The sequence below is a fragment of the Oncorhynchus kisutch genome, linkage group LG21 (assembly GCF_002021735.2).
Source record: "Oncorhynchus kisutch isolate 150728-3 linkage group LG21, Okis_V2, whole genome shotgun sequence".
Classification (NCBI taxonomy): Eukaryota; Metazoa; Chordata; class Actinopteri; order Salmoniformes; family Salmonidae; genus Oncorhynchus; species Oncorhynchus kisutch.
Window position 1 is genome coordinate 26,326,599 of NC_034194.2, and position 15,643 is coordinate 26,342,241.

Below are 15,643 nucleotides of genomic sequence, written 5' to 3' on the forward strand. Positions count from 1 at the left end.
CTGATGAAGACAGACTTAATGTGTCTCTGTGGGCCTCTACTACTGGACAAGCTGTCCTCTCTGACTCCCCCTGCATGATTCATGTGTTTAACCATAACTCCAACAGAGCAGGGAGCACTGACAGACAATGCACTGCCACAGACTGTCCACTGCCATAGACACACACTGCCATAGACACACACTGCTATAGACACTCTGCTATAGACACACACTGCTATAGACACTCTGCTATAGACACACACTGCTATAGACACACACTGCTATAGACACTCTGCTATAGACACACACTGCTATAGACACTCTGCTATAGACACACACTGCTATAGACACACACTGCTATAGACACTCTGCTATAGACACACACTGCTATAGACACTCTGCTATAGACACACTCTGCTATAGACACACACTGCTATAGACACTCTGCTATAGACACACACTGCTATAGACACTCTGCTATAGACACACACTGCTATAGACACTATAGACACACACTGCTATAGACACACACTGCTATAGACACTCTGCTATAGACACACACTGCTATAGACACACTGCTATAGACACTCTGCTATAGACACACACTGCTATAGACACTCTGCTATAGACACACACTGCTATAGACACACACTGCTATAGACACACTGCTATAGACACTCTGCTATAGACACACACTGCTATAGACACTATAGACACACACTGCTATAGACACACACTGCTATAGACACTCTGCTATAGACACACACTGCTATAGACACACTGCTATAGACACTCTGCTATAGACACACACTGCTATAGACACTCTGCTATAGACACACACTGCTATAGACACACACTGCTATAGACACACTGCTATAGACACACTGCTATAGACACACTGCTATAGACACTCTGCTATAGACACACACTGCTATAGACACTCTGCTATAGACACACACTGCTATAGACACTCTGCTATAGACACACACTGCTATAGACACTCTGCTATAGACACACACTGCTATAGACACACTGCCATAGACACACACTGCCATAGACACACACTGCTATAGACACTCTGCTATAGACACACACTGCTATAGACACTCTGCTATAGACACACACTGCTATAGACACACACTGCCATAGACACTCTGCTATAGACACACACTGCCATAGACACTCTGCTATAGACACACACTGCTATAGACACTCTGCTATTGACACACACTGCTATAGACACACACTGCCATAGACACACACTGCCATAGACACACACTGCTATAGACACTCTGCTATAGACACACACTGCTATAGACACTCTGCTATAGACACACACTGCAATAGACACACACTGCCATAGACACACACTGCCATAGACACACACTGCTATAGACACTCTGCTATAGACACACACTGCTATAGACACTCTGCTATAGACACACACTGCCATAGACACACACTGCCAGACACACACTGCTATAGACACACACAGCCATAGACACACACTGCTATAGACACACACTGCTATAGACACACTCTGCTATAGACACACTGCCATAGACACACACTGCCAGACACACACTGCTATAGACATACACTGCTATAGACACACACTGCTATAGACACACACTGCTATAGACACACACTGCCAGACACACACTGCTATAGACACACACTGCCATAGACACACACTGCTATAGACACACACTGCTATAGACACACAGCCATACACACACTGCCAAAGACACACACTGCCAGACACACACTGCTATAGACACTCTGCTATAGACACACACTGCTATAGACACTCTGCTATAGACACACACTGCCATAGACACACACTGCCAGACACACACTGCTATAGACACACACAGCCATAGACACACACTGCTATAGACACACACTGCTATAGACACACACTGCCATAGACACACACTGCCAGACACACACTGCTATAGACATACACTGCTATAGACACACACTGCTATAGACACACACTGCTATAGACACACACTGCTATAGACACACACTGCCAGACACACACTGCTATAGACACACACTGCCATAGACACACACTGCTATAGACACACACTGCTATAGACACACAGCCATACACACACTGCCAAAGACACACACTGCCAGACACACACTGCTATAGACACACACTGCTATAGACACACACTGCTATAGACACACACTGCTATAGACACACACTGCCAGACACACACTGCTATAGACACACACTGCCAGACACACACTGCTATAGACACACACTGCCAGACACACACTGCCATAGACACACACTGCCAGACACACACTGCTATAGACACACACTGCCATAGACACACACTGCTATAGACACACACTGCTATAGACACACACTGCTATAGACACACACTGCTATAGACACACACTGCCATAGACACACACTGCCATAGACACACACTGCCAGACACACACTGCTATAGACACACACTGCCAGACACACACTGCTATAGACACACACTGCCAGACACACACTGCCATAGACACACACTGCCAGACACACACTGCTATAGACACATACTGCCATAGACACACACTGCTATAGACACACACTGCTATAGACACACACTGCCAGACACACACTGCCATAGACACACACTGCCAGACACACACTGCTATAGACACACACTGCCATAGACACACACTGCTATAGACACACACTGCTATAGACACACACTGCTATAGACACACACTGCCATAGACACACACTGCCATAGACACACACTGCCATAGACACACACTGCCATAGACACACACTGCCAGACACACACTGCTATAGACACACACTGCCAGACACACACTGCTATAGACACACACTGCCAGACACACACTGCCATAGACACACACTGCCAGACACACACTGCTATAGACACATACTGCCATAGACACACACTGCTATAGACACACACTGCTATAGACACACACTACTATAGACACACACTGCTATAGACACACACTGCCATAGACACACACTGCCATAGACACACACTGCCATAGACACACACTGCCAGACACACACTGCTATAGACACACACTGCCATAGACACACACTGCTATAGACACACACTGCTATAGACACACACTGCTATAGACACACACTGCCATAGACACACACTGCCATAGACACACACTGCCATAGACACACACTGCCAGACACACACTGCCATAGACACACACTGCCAGACACACACTGCTATAGACACACACTGCCATAGACACACACTGCTATAGACACACACTGCTATAGACACACAGCCATACACACACTGCCAAAGACACACACTGCCAGACACACACTGCTATAGACACACACTGCTATAGACACACACTGCTATAGACACACACTGCCAGACACACACTGCTATAGACACACACTGCCAGACACACACTGCCATAGACACACACTGCCAGACACACACTGCTATAGACACACACTGCCATAGACACACACTGCTATAGACACACACTGCTATAGACACACACTGCTATAGACACACACTGCTATAGACACACACTGCCATAGACACACACTGCTATAGACACACACTGCTATAGACACTCTGCTATAGACACACACTGCTATAGACACACACTGCCATAGACACACACTGCCATAGACACACACTGCCATAGACACACACTGCCATAGACACACACTGCCAGACACACACTGCTATAGACACACACTGCCATAGACACACACTGCTATAGACACACACTGCTATAGACACACACTGCTATAGACACACACTGCCATAGACACACACTGCCATAGACACACACTGCCATAGACACACACTGCCAGACACACACTGCCATAGACACACACTGCCAGACACACACTGCTATAGACACACACTGCTATAGACACACACTGCTATAGACACACACTGCCATAGACACACACTGCCATAGACACACACTGCCATAGACACACACTGCCAGACACACACTGCCATAGACACACACTGCCAGACACACACTGCCGTTGACACACACTGCCAGACACACACTGCCATAGACACACACTGCCATAGACACACACTGCCATAGACACACACTGCCATAGACACACACTGCCAGACACACACTGCCATAGACACACACTGCCAGACACACACTGCTATAGACACACACTGCCATAGACACACACTGCCAGACACACACTGCTATAGACACACACTGCTATAGACACACACTGCCAGACACACACTGCCGTTGACACATATACTGGTGAGCACAAAATACTTTAATAAACGTATCATTATACCACTAATACATTTAAATGGTGCCAATCAGTCTCTCTCAAACATCTCTGTTTTTTCCTGGGCTCTGAAGAGAACAAATTAGTTTATCATGTCTTAGTCCTCTCTGGAAAACAGACTGAAAACAGATCCATTCATGTGGTGTCCCTTTCTTCCATAACAAGAGAAAGAATTCTCCACAGTGAACATGTGTTCTGTGTTGGGCGCTGCCCCGTAAAAGGGAATGGAAGAGGATAAACAGAGAACAGGAGAAAACAACACTCAAACATCAGCCCAAGACTGGAACTACTTGGGAAAACATTTGTCAATGTATAGACCTGTACTATTTATATTGCTTGATAGAACTCTAGAGAAGCTTTTAGGGTCTTCTTATTCAATGTTGTGAGTTCTTGCTTTTGAGGCTCTCGCATCCTTACTCCTCCTCACTCCAGTAACTTTCCACGCTCTCTTAACTCTTTCCCCCCCATCTCTCTCTTCCTCCCTCTCGCTCTCTATCTCTCTGCGTCTCTGTGTCTCTCTCTCTCTCTTCCTATCTCTCTCTCTATCTCTCTGTGTCTCCGTGTCTCTCTCTCTCTCTTCCTCCCTCGCTCTCTATTTCTCTGCGTCTCTGTGTCTCTCTCTCTCTCTTCCTCTCTCTCTCTATCTCTCTGTGTCTCATGTCTCTATCTCTCTCTTCCTCCCTCTCTCTCTCTTTCCCTCTCTCTCTGCGTCTCTGTGTCTCTCTCTCTTCCTTTCTCTCTCTCTTGCTCTATCTCTCTGTGTCTCCGTGTCTCTCTCTCTCTCTTCCTCCCTCTCTCTCTCTTTCCCTCTCTCTCTGCGTCTCTGTGTGTGTCTCTCTCTCTCTTCCTCTCTCTCTCTCTCTTCCTCCCTCTCTCTCTCTTTCCCTCTCTCTCTGCGTCTCTGTGTGTCTCTCTCTCTCTCGACTCTGTCTTTCCCGAGGAGGGAAGTGGAAACAGAAACAGGCTGAGTCTGCCCCGTGGTTTTCTCTCTGTCTACTCTTTTTTTATTCCCTATTTTCTCCTTTTCTCTTCTACCATCTCCTTTGCCCCTCCCCTTCCCTTCTTCATCCACTCCAATCCACTCTTTCCCCATCTTCCCATCAGCCCTGTCCTCCTTCTTCTCCTCTTCTCCTCTCATCCACTCCTCTCTTCCAACCCCCACCCTCTTCTCCTCTCATCCCCCCATTCCTCTCTTCTAAAGGTATCTCTGCCCTGCGCTCCTCAGGAGCCAGCCTGTGTGTGTGTAGAGCTCCACCTCTGTCCTCTAGTGGTGAAGACATTGAACAGCAGCCAGAGTAAAAACCCAGAAACGCAGAGACATCAGCAGCATCGCGTCAAAACAACAGCATATGTTCTATCTCAGAGGGACAGAGTTGACTGGACGTCCCCAGTGTTTAGACGTCTCTGTGCTAGAGAAGTAATGGTGTGTGGTGCTGAGAAGAAAGAAGGATCTATTATTTTGATGTTAACCCTCTCTCTCCTCTCTGTCACCATTGTACTTTCCAGGATGTCTCTGCACAAGTCCAGCTCGGAAGACGGCTCTGGAGGTTAGTAGCAATCAACCTTTAACAAAAAATACTTCTGTTTTCTGTTACTGTTTCTAGCTAACCAGCAGGGTTGGGGTCAATTTTATTTGAATTACCGGTAGTGAATAAATCAAGTAAAATTGAATTCTAAACATTTCCTTATATACACCTCAGATAATGCTCTCTCTTAAACACTGGGTCCTTCTGATGTGTCTGGGTGTCTGTGAATGTGTGTCGTAGTGTTGTCTGACTGAATCTCTCTCTCTCTCTCTGTTCCTCCTAGGTAAATGGGACAATAAGAAGAAGAACAAATCCTTCTGGCAGAATTTCCGCAAGACGTCTCAGAAGGGAGTCATGCAGCAGACGTCAAAAGGTATGACATTATTACACTTTGTTATATAGTGTGTTATTTTCATGGAAATTACATTGTTCAATTCTAATATCAGATTTATTATCTGGGAATGACTTATTTTTGGCCCATTTTTCATGTTATTCCATAATACTCTATGTTATGCCCCAGCTGTTTTATAATTCTCTGACTTCAGCCCTGACCATTGACTTTCTCTGACATTTGTCTAGGAGAGGACATAGGCTACGTGGCCAGTGAGATCACCATGAGTGATGAAGAGCGCATCCAGCTGATGATGATGGTGAAGGAGAAAATGATCACTGTGGAAGAGGCTTTAGCTCGGGTAGGAACCCTCTTACCCACCCTGTACACCTTACCCCCACTCTCCCTCTCAGACAGACCCCCACCCAGGCCCTGGAGAGGACCTCCAACCCACCCTCAAGCTGACCCCAAGCCCCAGCTCCATCACTGCATCGTGGGCTCGCCCGGCTCCAAACCTGCCCTCTCTCCTGCTTCATCCACCAAGCTCCATATCCAGCTTTTACTAAAACGACTTACTCTTACTAATCATTCATTTGGCTTTAATAATAACCTTGCATTGCTCTTTTTTACACACAAACACACTCATGCCGCCCCAGACCCTGGCCAAGGGCACGTGCTACCAGGGGGGGGGGGGGGGTGTGTGTGGTCCTGTTCATGCTGTAGGGATAGCTGGACATGTTAGCTCAGTAGCCCCCCCTGGTGGGTGGTTAGAGTGGTGCATTCTGGATTTGTCCTCTGGGTGGATGTGGTGGCTGGAGTGGCATTCAGTGGTCCCTCTTGTCTCCTCTTCTCTCCTTTCTCTGTCTATGTTCATCTGGTTGTTTGTCAAATTCGTCTTCACTTTTTCTCATCTCTCCCGGTCATTTGTTCTGCTGTTCTCTGTTCTCTTCCTCTCTTCTTCCTCCTCTCCTCTCATCCTCCCTCTCCCACTCTGTGGTAACTGTAAAGGAGAGAATGATGTGGGTGACTGCAGTCTTGTAGAATTATTGTAGGTCTCTCTCCACAAGGCAGACGTTGATTCTACTCCAGCTCTTCCTGTATCTCTGGTGTGTTATTGGGTGCTGGTCTGACTTTTACTCTCCTCCACTGACTGACACTCAAACCAATCAGACTCGGGAATCAAGGAGCAGCCTTTGTGAACAGTTGTCTTGTCTTGTATTTGTTTCGTTGGACCTCACTTATGTTGGCCTGTGACCTGTGTATGTGTGTGTGTTCTACGTTTGTATCTACATTGTGTCTTGGTGTTGGTTTGGTTGTGTGTGTGGAGGGGTAGCTGTTTCTATAGTGAGAGTGGGCCATTATCCCCTGCCCTCTCTCTAAACTCTTGTTCTCCTATAGCTGAAGGAGTATGAGAACCATAGCAGACAGTCCAGCAGTACTGACACTGCAGAGTGGACTGATGGATCCACTCCCAATCTAAACCAGTCCTCAAACTGCAAAGTAAGTACTTCTGACCTTTGACTGAACTTTCACCTCTCACCCCGTGACCCCAAACACCTCAGGATCAAAGCCCCACAGAGGAGCAGCCGTCTTTGTTTTGTTTCATGTTGGAATTATGTCTGTGTGTGTGTATGTTACCTTGGAGTGGGTATTTGTGTGTGTGAGGACACATGTATGAGACCATTAGCTGTGACGTCCCTTCCCTAACTAACCTGGATATTGCAATATTAACTAATGGCATACCCCAGCATCCCATGTGTGTTGACACTCAACTCTGTGTGTAGTGCAGACTGTGAGCCTGTAAGACTGGGATTGGGTTGATCAGTGCATGCAACCCCTCCCTGGATTCTGCAGTGAAGAGGAAAAATGACTGATGAAGGTTATAGAACGCTTTAATGTCGTCCTTAAAGATGAACTCTGAACTAGGAACTGATTTCCGTCCAGCCCCAGTCCTGATTCCACCCTGTATCTTTTCCCCCTTCTTCCATCTTAAAGGGGAATATCACTCAAAAACTATCTTTTGGTATTTAGTGTTTTGCATGTCAGCAGTCAAGATATTGGACTTTTGCATCATATGATGATTTGGCTGGAGACACCTTTCTTCTGAAAAGTCCAATATCTTGCCTACTTGACTGCTGACATGCAAAACATTTTGGCACTGTATCAATAGTGGACTAATTAAACAAATACCAAAATATCGTTTTTGAGTAAAATGTTCCTTTAAGTCAGTGCTGAAAGTATCTGTCCAGATGACCAGCTGTGGTCAGTGGAGAGCAGGCTCTGGACCTCCCAGTCCTGAAGTGTCCTTCCAGACCATGGGGTTTAGTGACAGATCACAGAACACAGCCTCATATTGCATGTTGTTGTATGAATCATCAGGACGGATGTGAGTGGTTATTTTGGGATGGGGACCAGTCGTACTGTACTGATGATGGTTCAAATCAAACGCTTCTGTCCTGCTGGGTCAAAGCAAGCTCTGTTTTCCTCTTGGGTTTAGCCTTGTGCTGCTGTAGGCAATGTGTGTGTGTATAAGATAGATCACAGGGGAAGGACATGTGGGCTGACAGGCTGAATGGAGGACTGTGTGTGTGTGTGTGTGTGTGTGTGTGCACGGACATACAAACTCACAGACCCACATCTTCCTGTGAAGATGGTAATCGACACCCACCACAAAAACACCAACTTGAATGCCCAACTATTTCTATGCACATATGTGTTGCCGTGAAAACCCAATTGCTAATAGCTGGGGCTGAACGCTCCCTTCCCTCTGAATGATCGGCAGCCTTGACATCTGTACTGTAATGTCTAGCATGCTACACTTCCTATTCCATATGAATTAGCTGACTGTGTCTTTTGCTCTGAAGACGTCTGCTTTAGCATGGTGCCGCCACAGCCTTGGTCACCTACAAACAAGCAAGATTTCTGGCTCTCACAGACCTGTAACGTCTTCTTTAAGAGGCTCCTCTGCCCTCCACTCGTTACCTGTATTAATGGCACCTGTTTGAACTTGTTATCAGTATAAAAGACACCTGTCCACAACCTCAAACAGTCACACTCCAAACTCCACTATGGCCAAGACCAAAAAGCTGTCAAAGGACACCAGAAACAAAATTGTAGACCTGCACCAGGCTGGGAAGACTGAATCTGCAATAGGTAAGCAGCTTGGTTTGAAGAAATCAACTGTGGGAGCAATTATTAGGAAATGGAAGACATACAAGACCACTGATAATCTCCCTCAATCTGTGGCTCCACGCAAGATCTCACCCCGTGGGGTCAAAATGATCACAAGAACGGGGAGCAAAAATCCCAGAACCACACGGGGGGACCTAGTGAATGACCTGCAGAGAGCTGGGACCAAAATAACAAAGCCTACCATCAGTAACACACTACGCCGCCACGGACTCAGAGAACATTATGAGGTTTTCCAAAATATTTTCCTAATTTATCTTGACCAAATATTTGAGCAGGAGGAATTTTTGGGGGATGATCATCGCGTGCCAGACTGAGAGCAGTGAATAGTTCACTTTTTAAACTTTACAAACTAGCCTATTTCACTCTTTGATAAACATTGATTGATGTCTAACACTTTCTAACACACAGCACTTGCTGACTATTTAGCATCCTAAAATCACCACATAACAATGGTATATTTCTATAACTCGAGTCTAAGTCATTATAGTAGCTTAATATTTTTTGTTCAAAATAGAATGTAGATATATCCTTTGGGCCTACAGAATTAGCCTATACAGCCTGAGATTGGTTTGGATGCAGGTTTGATAGAAAAGTCATCCAATCCACAGCTGTGTAGGACTACCATCCAGAGAGTTAATAAAAAATTATAATTGAAGAGAGAAGTCCTGATATTTCTTATACTTATCCATGCATTACACAATCAATAAATCAGCAGCATTTCAATATTAGGCTCCAATATTTTCTGCAGACAGGTTTATCAGTCTACCACACACACACACACACACACACACACACACATGAGCAGATTAACTTGGTCTAAAAGGGCTATTTATTAGACGATAAGAAAGAATGTGTTGGTCACTCTGCAGTATAACTTGTTTATTTTGAACAAAAGCCACAAAACTAGAGAGTCACTCATCTTTATGCTGACAAATACTGTATCACACTTGACTCGAGTCATTCAACATAAGTTCATTGTTAATAAAATAGTAAAATACCCTTCTAAATAGACCAAGCCTAAACAAATCAATGACCCTGGCCTAGACTATCATTTGTTTCCGCTGCGTCCTCTTCCTCTCCCACAACAGCTCGGCCTATAGCCTATTTCACCCCGCGTCACGTGTCTGCAGTGTGCAGTGGATGGTTTTCATGAAACTAATATATCATTTTGTCACAAGGATATTGACATATTGATGAAAGGGGACGCCCTGACAGTCATTTAAGATGAAAAAAATATCGGATCCGATCAGTATTTCACATATTGTCACACAGATCCAAGGCCCGTGCCACCGAGCGGAATCCAAGGGGGATCAGGTTCGGGTAGATCCGTGAAGACCTCTACACCAAGCTGCCTGCAGTATACAGTCTGGCTTTATGATGTGGATCTGTGGACATTCTGGACAAAATTCTGTCAGGCTTTCAAACCATTTTCACATGCAAGCAAAGTTTTCCTTGAACCTATTCCTTTCTAGTAATAAATGGATTCCTTCAAGGAGTGCAAATGCTTTCCGTTTGAGTTATATTAGGTTTTATTTTATTGTAAGGCGTTATGCAGAGATACAGCCCCGGGTCTGGCCTGCTGTACAGTCTGGCTCTGACTGCCCTTTGATGTGGAGCTGCAGACAGACAGGGCCCTAGCAGGCTAATCTCCGTGTTAACCCTCTCTATGCCCTTGGCTGCCAGAGGCCTGCTTCCTGTCCAACTGGATTGATGGATGGGATGTCCGATAGACAGAGGGAGAGAGGATAGGGGGATGACTGGAGGTGTATTGTTCGGAGGAACACTCAGCCTGTCTTCAGGGCTGTTTGTACGCGCCGCCGGAGGGAGGGAGGAAGAGAGGAAGTGAGGGAGGACAAAGAGCTCTCACTCCCCTCAGGCCCCTGAAATGCAGCATGAGGAGGAGGGGGGGGGGGGGGGGGGCTCTGCTTGATAAAACATCCGTTTAAAATGGATCCGTTTAGGAAATATCTTCCCTCTTTTGGGCCTGGGGGTGTGTGCCGGGGGTAATGTCCGCCACCTTCAAATGGAATTAGGTCATCCCTCATCTTTCAAATGGCTATGTGTGTCTGTGTGTTTCTTTGTGTGTGCGTCTGTGTAGCTCTGTGGTTGCTCTGTCCAAATATCCGTCCTCTTGCCCTGCTCCCTCTCCAATCGTTCTCTCACTCTCTGTCTCTCCGTCTCTCTCATCCCCCCCGGAGCAGAGAGAGAGAGAGCGCCCACATTCCAGGGCCATTAGAGATGTGGGGGCCAAGGCAGGGTCAGGGGCTCAAACGCTGGGATTGTTCTCCTCTCTCCTCCAGGCACAACATGCCTTTTCTCTCTGCTGCTGCTCAATAGCACCAGCAGCCTGCTCGCTCTCACTCTCCCATCGCTTTCATTCTGCAGAGCTGCCTTTGCCAACGAGCTGCAGGGAGTGTGTCAGAGTGAGTGTGTGTCAATGCTGTGAGTGTGTATGTTGTGTGACTGTGCGTGTCTCTCTCTGGATATGCCGTGTGACTAACCTGGGACTAGATGGGACAGGGCCAGCCTGATGCATGCTTTTTACACTGACCTGGGAATGGTAAAAGCACAAGTCTGCTGTCCTAAATGCCTAAAGCGGTGAGTAACAAGTCACACTCAACTGCTTCGCTCAATTACATTTCAATGTTTTTTCTGTGTTTTTGTGAGGCAGGGAACTGCTTTCGGGTTTGCACCAGTTTTTACTGGTCGTTTTAGATCTGGTTTAGTTTGTATGTGCACCATGTATGCTCGACCACACAAGACTCAAAGCTGATAATGACGGTGTGTGTGTGCATAGCGTGTGTGTGTGTGAGTTGACATTGTTCCAATGAGGGGTCGCTGACCGCAGCATCTTTTCACCACTGGTTGAGTTCTGATTGCGTCGTGTTCCAGACGTTGGTGTCCCTCAGGGCTGCGTCTAAGGGACTAGGTCATTGTCAGCCCCTCCTCACCTCCTCACCTCCCCCCACCCGGGCTATGTTGTGGCAGAGGTGTCTTTCTTGCGTTCTTCTTAACGACCCTACTGTACCAGAGCAGCGTTTCCCCTATTTGTATTTATCAGCGGCGCACCGCTGCAGGTATTGACTAATACAAACAACACAACATTATGCATTTCATTCAACTGTCATCCTTGACCACTCATTGAAGCACTGCTTTGTCTTCTGTATGATCAAATCTATGCTGCCTCGCTTTCGCCCCCTGCTGTCCTCTGGGACTGTCTTGCCTAAGAATGGCTCACTCTGACTCTGCAACAATACGCACACTTCAACACCAACACCCACCACAATAGTGAATAACCCAGAATAATAACATACACACTCCAGTAATGTCCTATGTGTACCTCAGTAATGATCCTTGTTGGAGGAGGATTCAGTCAGGTCTGGTTCCAAACTGCAGCGGACACACACACACACACACACACACACACACACACACACACACACACACACACACACACACACACACACAGAGACCTGTTATTACAGCACAGTCTCTGAAGACACAACTCTGTAATGTCGTCTGGAGTGGTGGAAACTATCAGAAGGGTATTCCAGCCAGATGTGTATGGTTAGGGTAGAGGGAGGACAGTGGTTTTAAGGGGTCCTGGGGTGAGGGGGAGGCGTTCTGGGGTTTACAAGCTGAGAGGTTGTCAAAAACAAAATGAGAGGGTTCGACCCCGGCCTCGTCGTCTGGTTCTGCTGTCGACAGAGGAATGAAGTGTGGAGCACGCACCCCTGAGACTAGTGGTGGGAAGAGGGCTCTGATGGGACGCCAGAGTGATTTATGGGTAATGCGCAGGTCACGGAGCTCCCATGGTGCAGAAAGCCATCATTCTGACTGAGAAGTCTGAAGTGACTGGAGTCCAGGGGAATGTCGAGGTCCTGGTGTCAACTAGGTACCGGTGCGCCCTCATAGCCCTATGGAAGGTGTCTTCTAGAGCCAGCTGTTAACGTTAACTGTTAGCTGTTAAAGCCATCCCTCCCTCAGCTGTTAACCTCTGCTGTGTGTGTGTGTGTGTGTGTGTGTGTGTGTGTGTGTGTGTGTGTGTGTGTGTGTGTGTGTGTGTGTGTGTGTGTGTGTGTGTGCGTGTGTGCGTGTGTGCGTGTGTGCGTGCGTATCCCTAGGGAAGCTAAGAGAAGCTAAGAGGAGCGTCTCTCCAGGCCTAATATACACAGCCCAGTCAGACTCGCCTGAGCACTAACTCAAGCTCTCTCACACGCTGGGAGAATTTTTTTTGTGCGCGTGTGTGTACTTGTGTGTGTGTGTGTGTGCACTTGTGTGCCCTGGCTCTAACAGTGGACCAGCTGTCTGTGACCAGACCCGACCCAGTGTTGCTGTGGAAACCAGAGGAGAAAACAACAAATTAGGAATTTTCCCCAGAATGACTGCAGCTCGGCCAAACTAGCTCTGTGACAAACTCATCTCATCCCATCACAGGGTGCCTATACAACACCTACTCACATACATACGATGGATGGTCAGAATAGTTTCTGATGGTGTTCTGTGTGTGTGTGTGTGTGTGTGTGTGTGTGTGTGTGTGTGTGTGTGTGTGTGTGTGTGTGTGTGTGTGTGTGTGTGTGTGTGTGTGTGTGTGTGTGTGTGTGTGTGTGTGTTTGTGTGTGTGTGTGTGTGTGTGTGCGTGTGTGTGTGTATGTGTTTTTGTGTGAGTTAAATCAAATCAAATTGTATTTGTGACATGCGCCGAATACAACAGGTGTAGACCTTACAGTGAAATGTTTACTTTCAAGCCCTTAATCAACAATGCAGTTTTAAGGGAAAAAAGTGTTAAAGTATTTACTAAAGTAAATATTTAAAAAATTAAATACATTTTTTTATAAAAAAATAAATGAATAAGGAGCAACAATAAAATAGCAGCGAGGCTATATACAGGGTGTACCGGAACAGAGTCACAGGTTAGTCGAGGTAATTGAGGTAATATGTACATGTAGGTAGAGGTAAAGTGACTGTGCATGGTTAATAAACAGAGAGTAGCAGCAGCGTAAAAATGGGGAGTGGGGTGGGGACAATGCAAATAGTCTGGGGAGCCATTTGACTGTTCAGGGGTCTTATGGGTTGGGGGTAGAAGCTTTTAAGAAGCCTTTTGGACCTAGACTTGGCGCTCTGGTACCGCTTGCCATGCGGTAGCAGAGAGAACAGTCTATGACTTGGATGGCTGAAGTTTTTGACCATTTTTAGGTCCTTCTTCTGACACCGCCTGGGAGAGAGGTCCTGGATGGCAGGAAGCTTGGCCCCAGTGATGTACTGGGCCGTACGCACTACCCTCTGTAGTGCCTTGCGGTCGGAGACCGAGCAGTTGCCATACCAGGCAGTGATGCAACCAGGATGCTCTTGATGGTGCAGCTGTAGAATCTTTTGAGGATCTGGGGACCCATGCCAAATCTTTTCAGTCTCCTGAGGCTTTGTCATGCCCTCTTCACAACTGTCTTGGTGTGTTTGGACCATGATAGTTTGTTGGTGATGTAGACACCAAGGAACCTGAAGCTCTCAACCTGCTCCACTACAGCCCCTTCGATGAGAACGGGGGCGTACTCGCTCCTCCTTTTCCTGTAGTCCACAATCGTCTCCTTTGTCTTGATCACGTTGAGGGAGATGTTGTTGTCCTGGCACCACACAGCCAGGTGTCTGACCTCCTCCCTATAGGCTGTCTCATCGCTGTTGGTGATCAGGCCACTGTTGTGTCATCAGCAAACTTGATGATGGTGTTGGAGTCGTGCCTAGCCATGCAGTCACGAGTGAACAGGGAGTACAGGAGGGGACTGAGCATGCACCAGCTGTTATTTACTGCTGTTATTTACAAATAGACACAGACCGCCACCCCTTGTCTTACCGGAGGCAGCTGTTCTATCTTTCCGATGCACAGAACCCAGCCAGCTGTATGTTATCCATGTTGTTGTTCAGCCACGACTCAGTGAAACATAAGATATTACAGTTTTTAATATCATGTTGGTAGCCTTGATCGGCGCTCATCCATTTTGTTATCCATTGATTGCACGTTGGCTAATAGTACTGATGGTAGAGGGGGATCCTTACAAGGCACCCCGACCTACGTCCCCGATATCTCCGTCTCTTCTTCATGTGAATGACGGGGATGTGGGCCTTGTCGGGTGTCCGAAGTAAATCCTTTGCGTCCGACTCGTTAATGAAAAAGTCTTTGTCCAGTTCGAGGTGAGTAATCGCTGTCCTGATATCCAGAAGTTATTTTCAGTCATAACGGTGGCAGAAACATTATGTATGAAATAAGTTACAAATAATGCAAAAAACACACACAATAGCACACTTGGT

At 46.7% G+C, this 15,643-nt stretch overlaps 1 protein-coding gene across 8 annotated transcripts in view; it reads left to right on the plus strand.

Annotated features, from left to right (window-relative positions):
* LOC109866286 (SAM and SH3 domain-containing protein 1) overlaps nucleotides 1-15,643 on the plus strand; it is a 304,701-nt gene that overhangs the window by 259,766 nt on the left and 29,292 nt on the right. For 6 of the 8 annotated variants that reach the window (XM_031800987.1, XM_031800988.1, XM_020454867.2 and 3 more), the window contains exons 5-8: nucleotides 5,798-5,838; nucleotides 6,101-6,190; nucleotides 6,397-6,509; nucleotides 7,547-7,648. In XM_031800987.1, coding sequence (XP_031656847.1) covers nucleotides 5,798-5,838; nucleotides 6,101-6,190; nucleotides 6,397-6,509; nucleotides 7,547-7,648 — 346 coding nt within the window. The remainder of the gene's footprint in view (nucleotides 1-5,797; nucleotides 5,839-6,100; nucleotides 6,191-6,396; nucleotides 6,510-7,546; nucleotides 7,649-15,643) is intronic. The other 2 variants (XM_031800989.1, XM_031800994.1) reach the window with 1 other exon arrangement.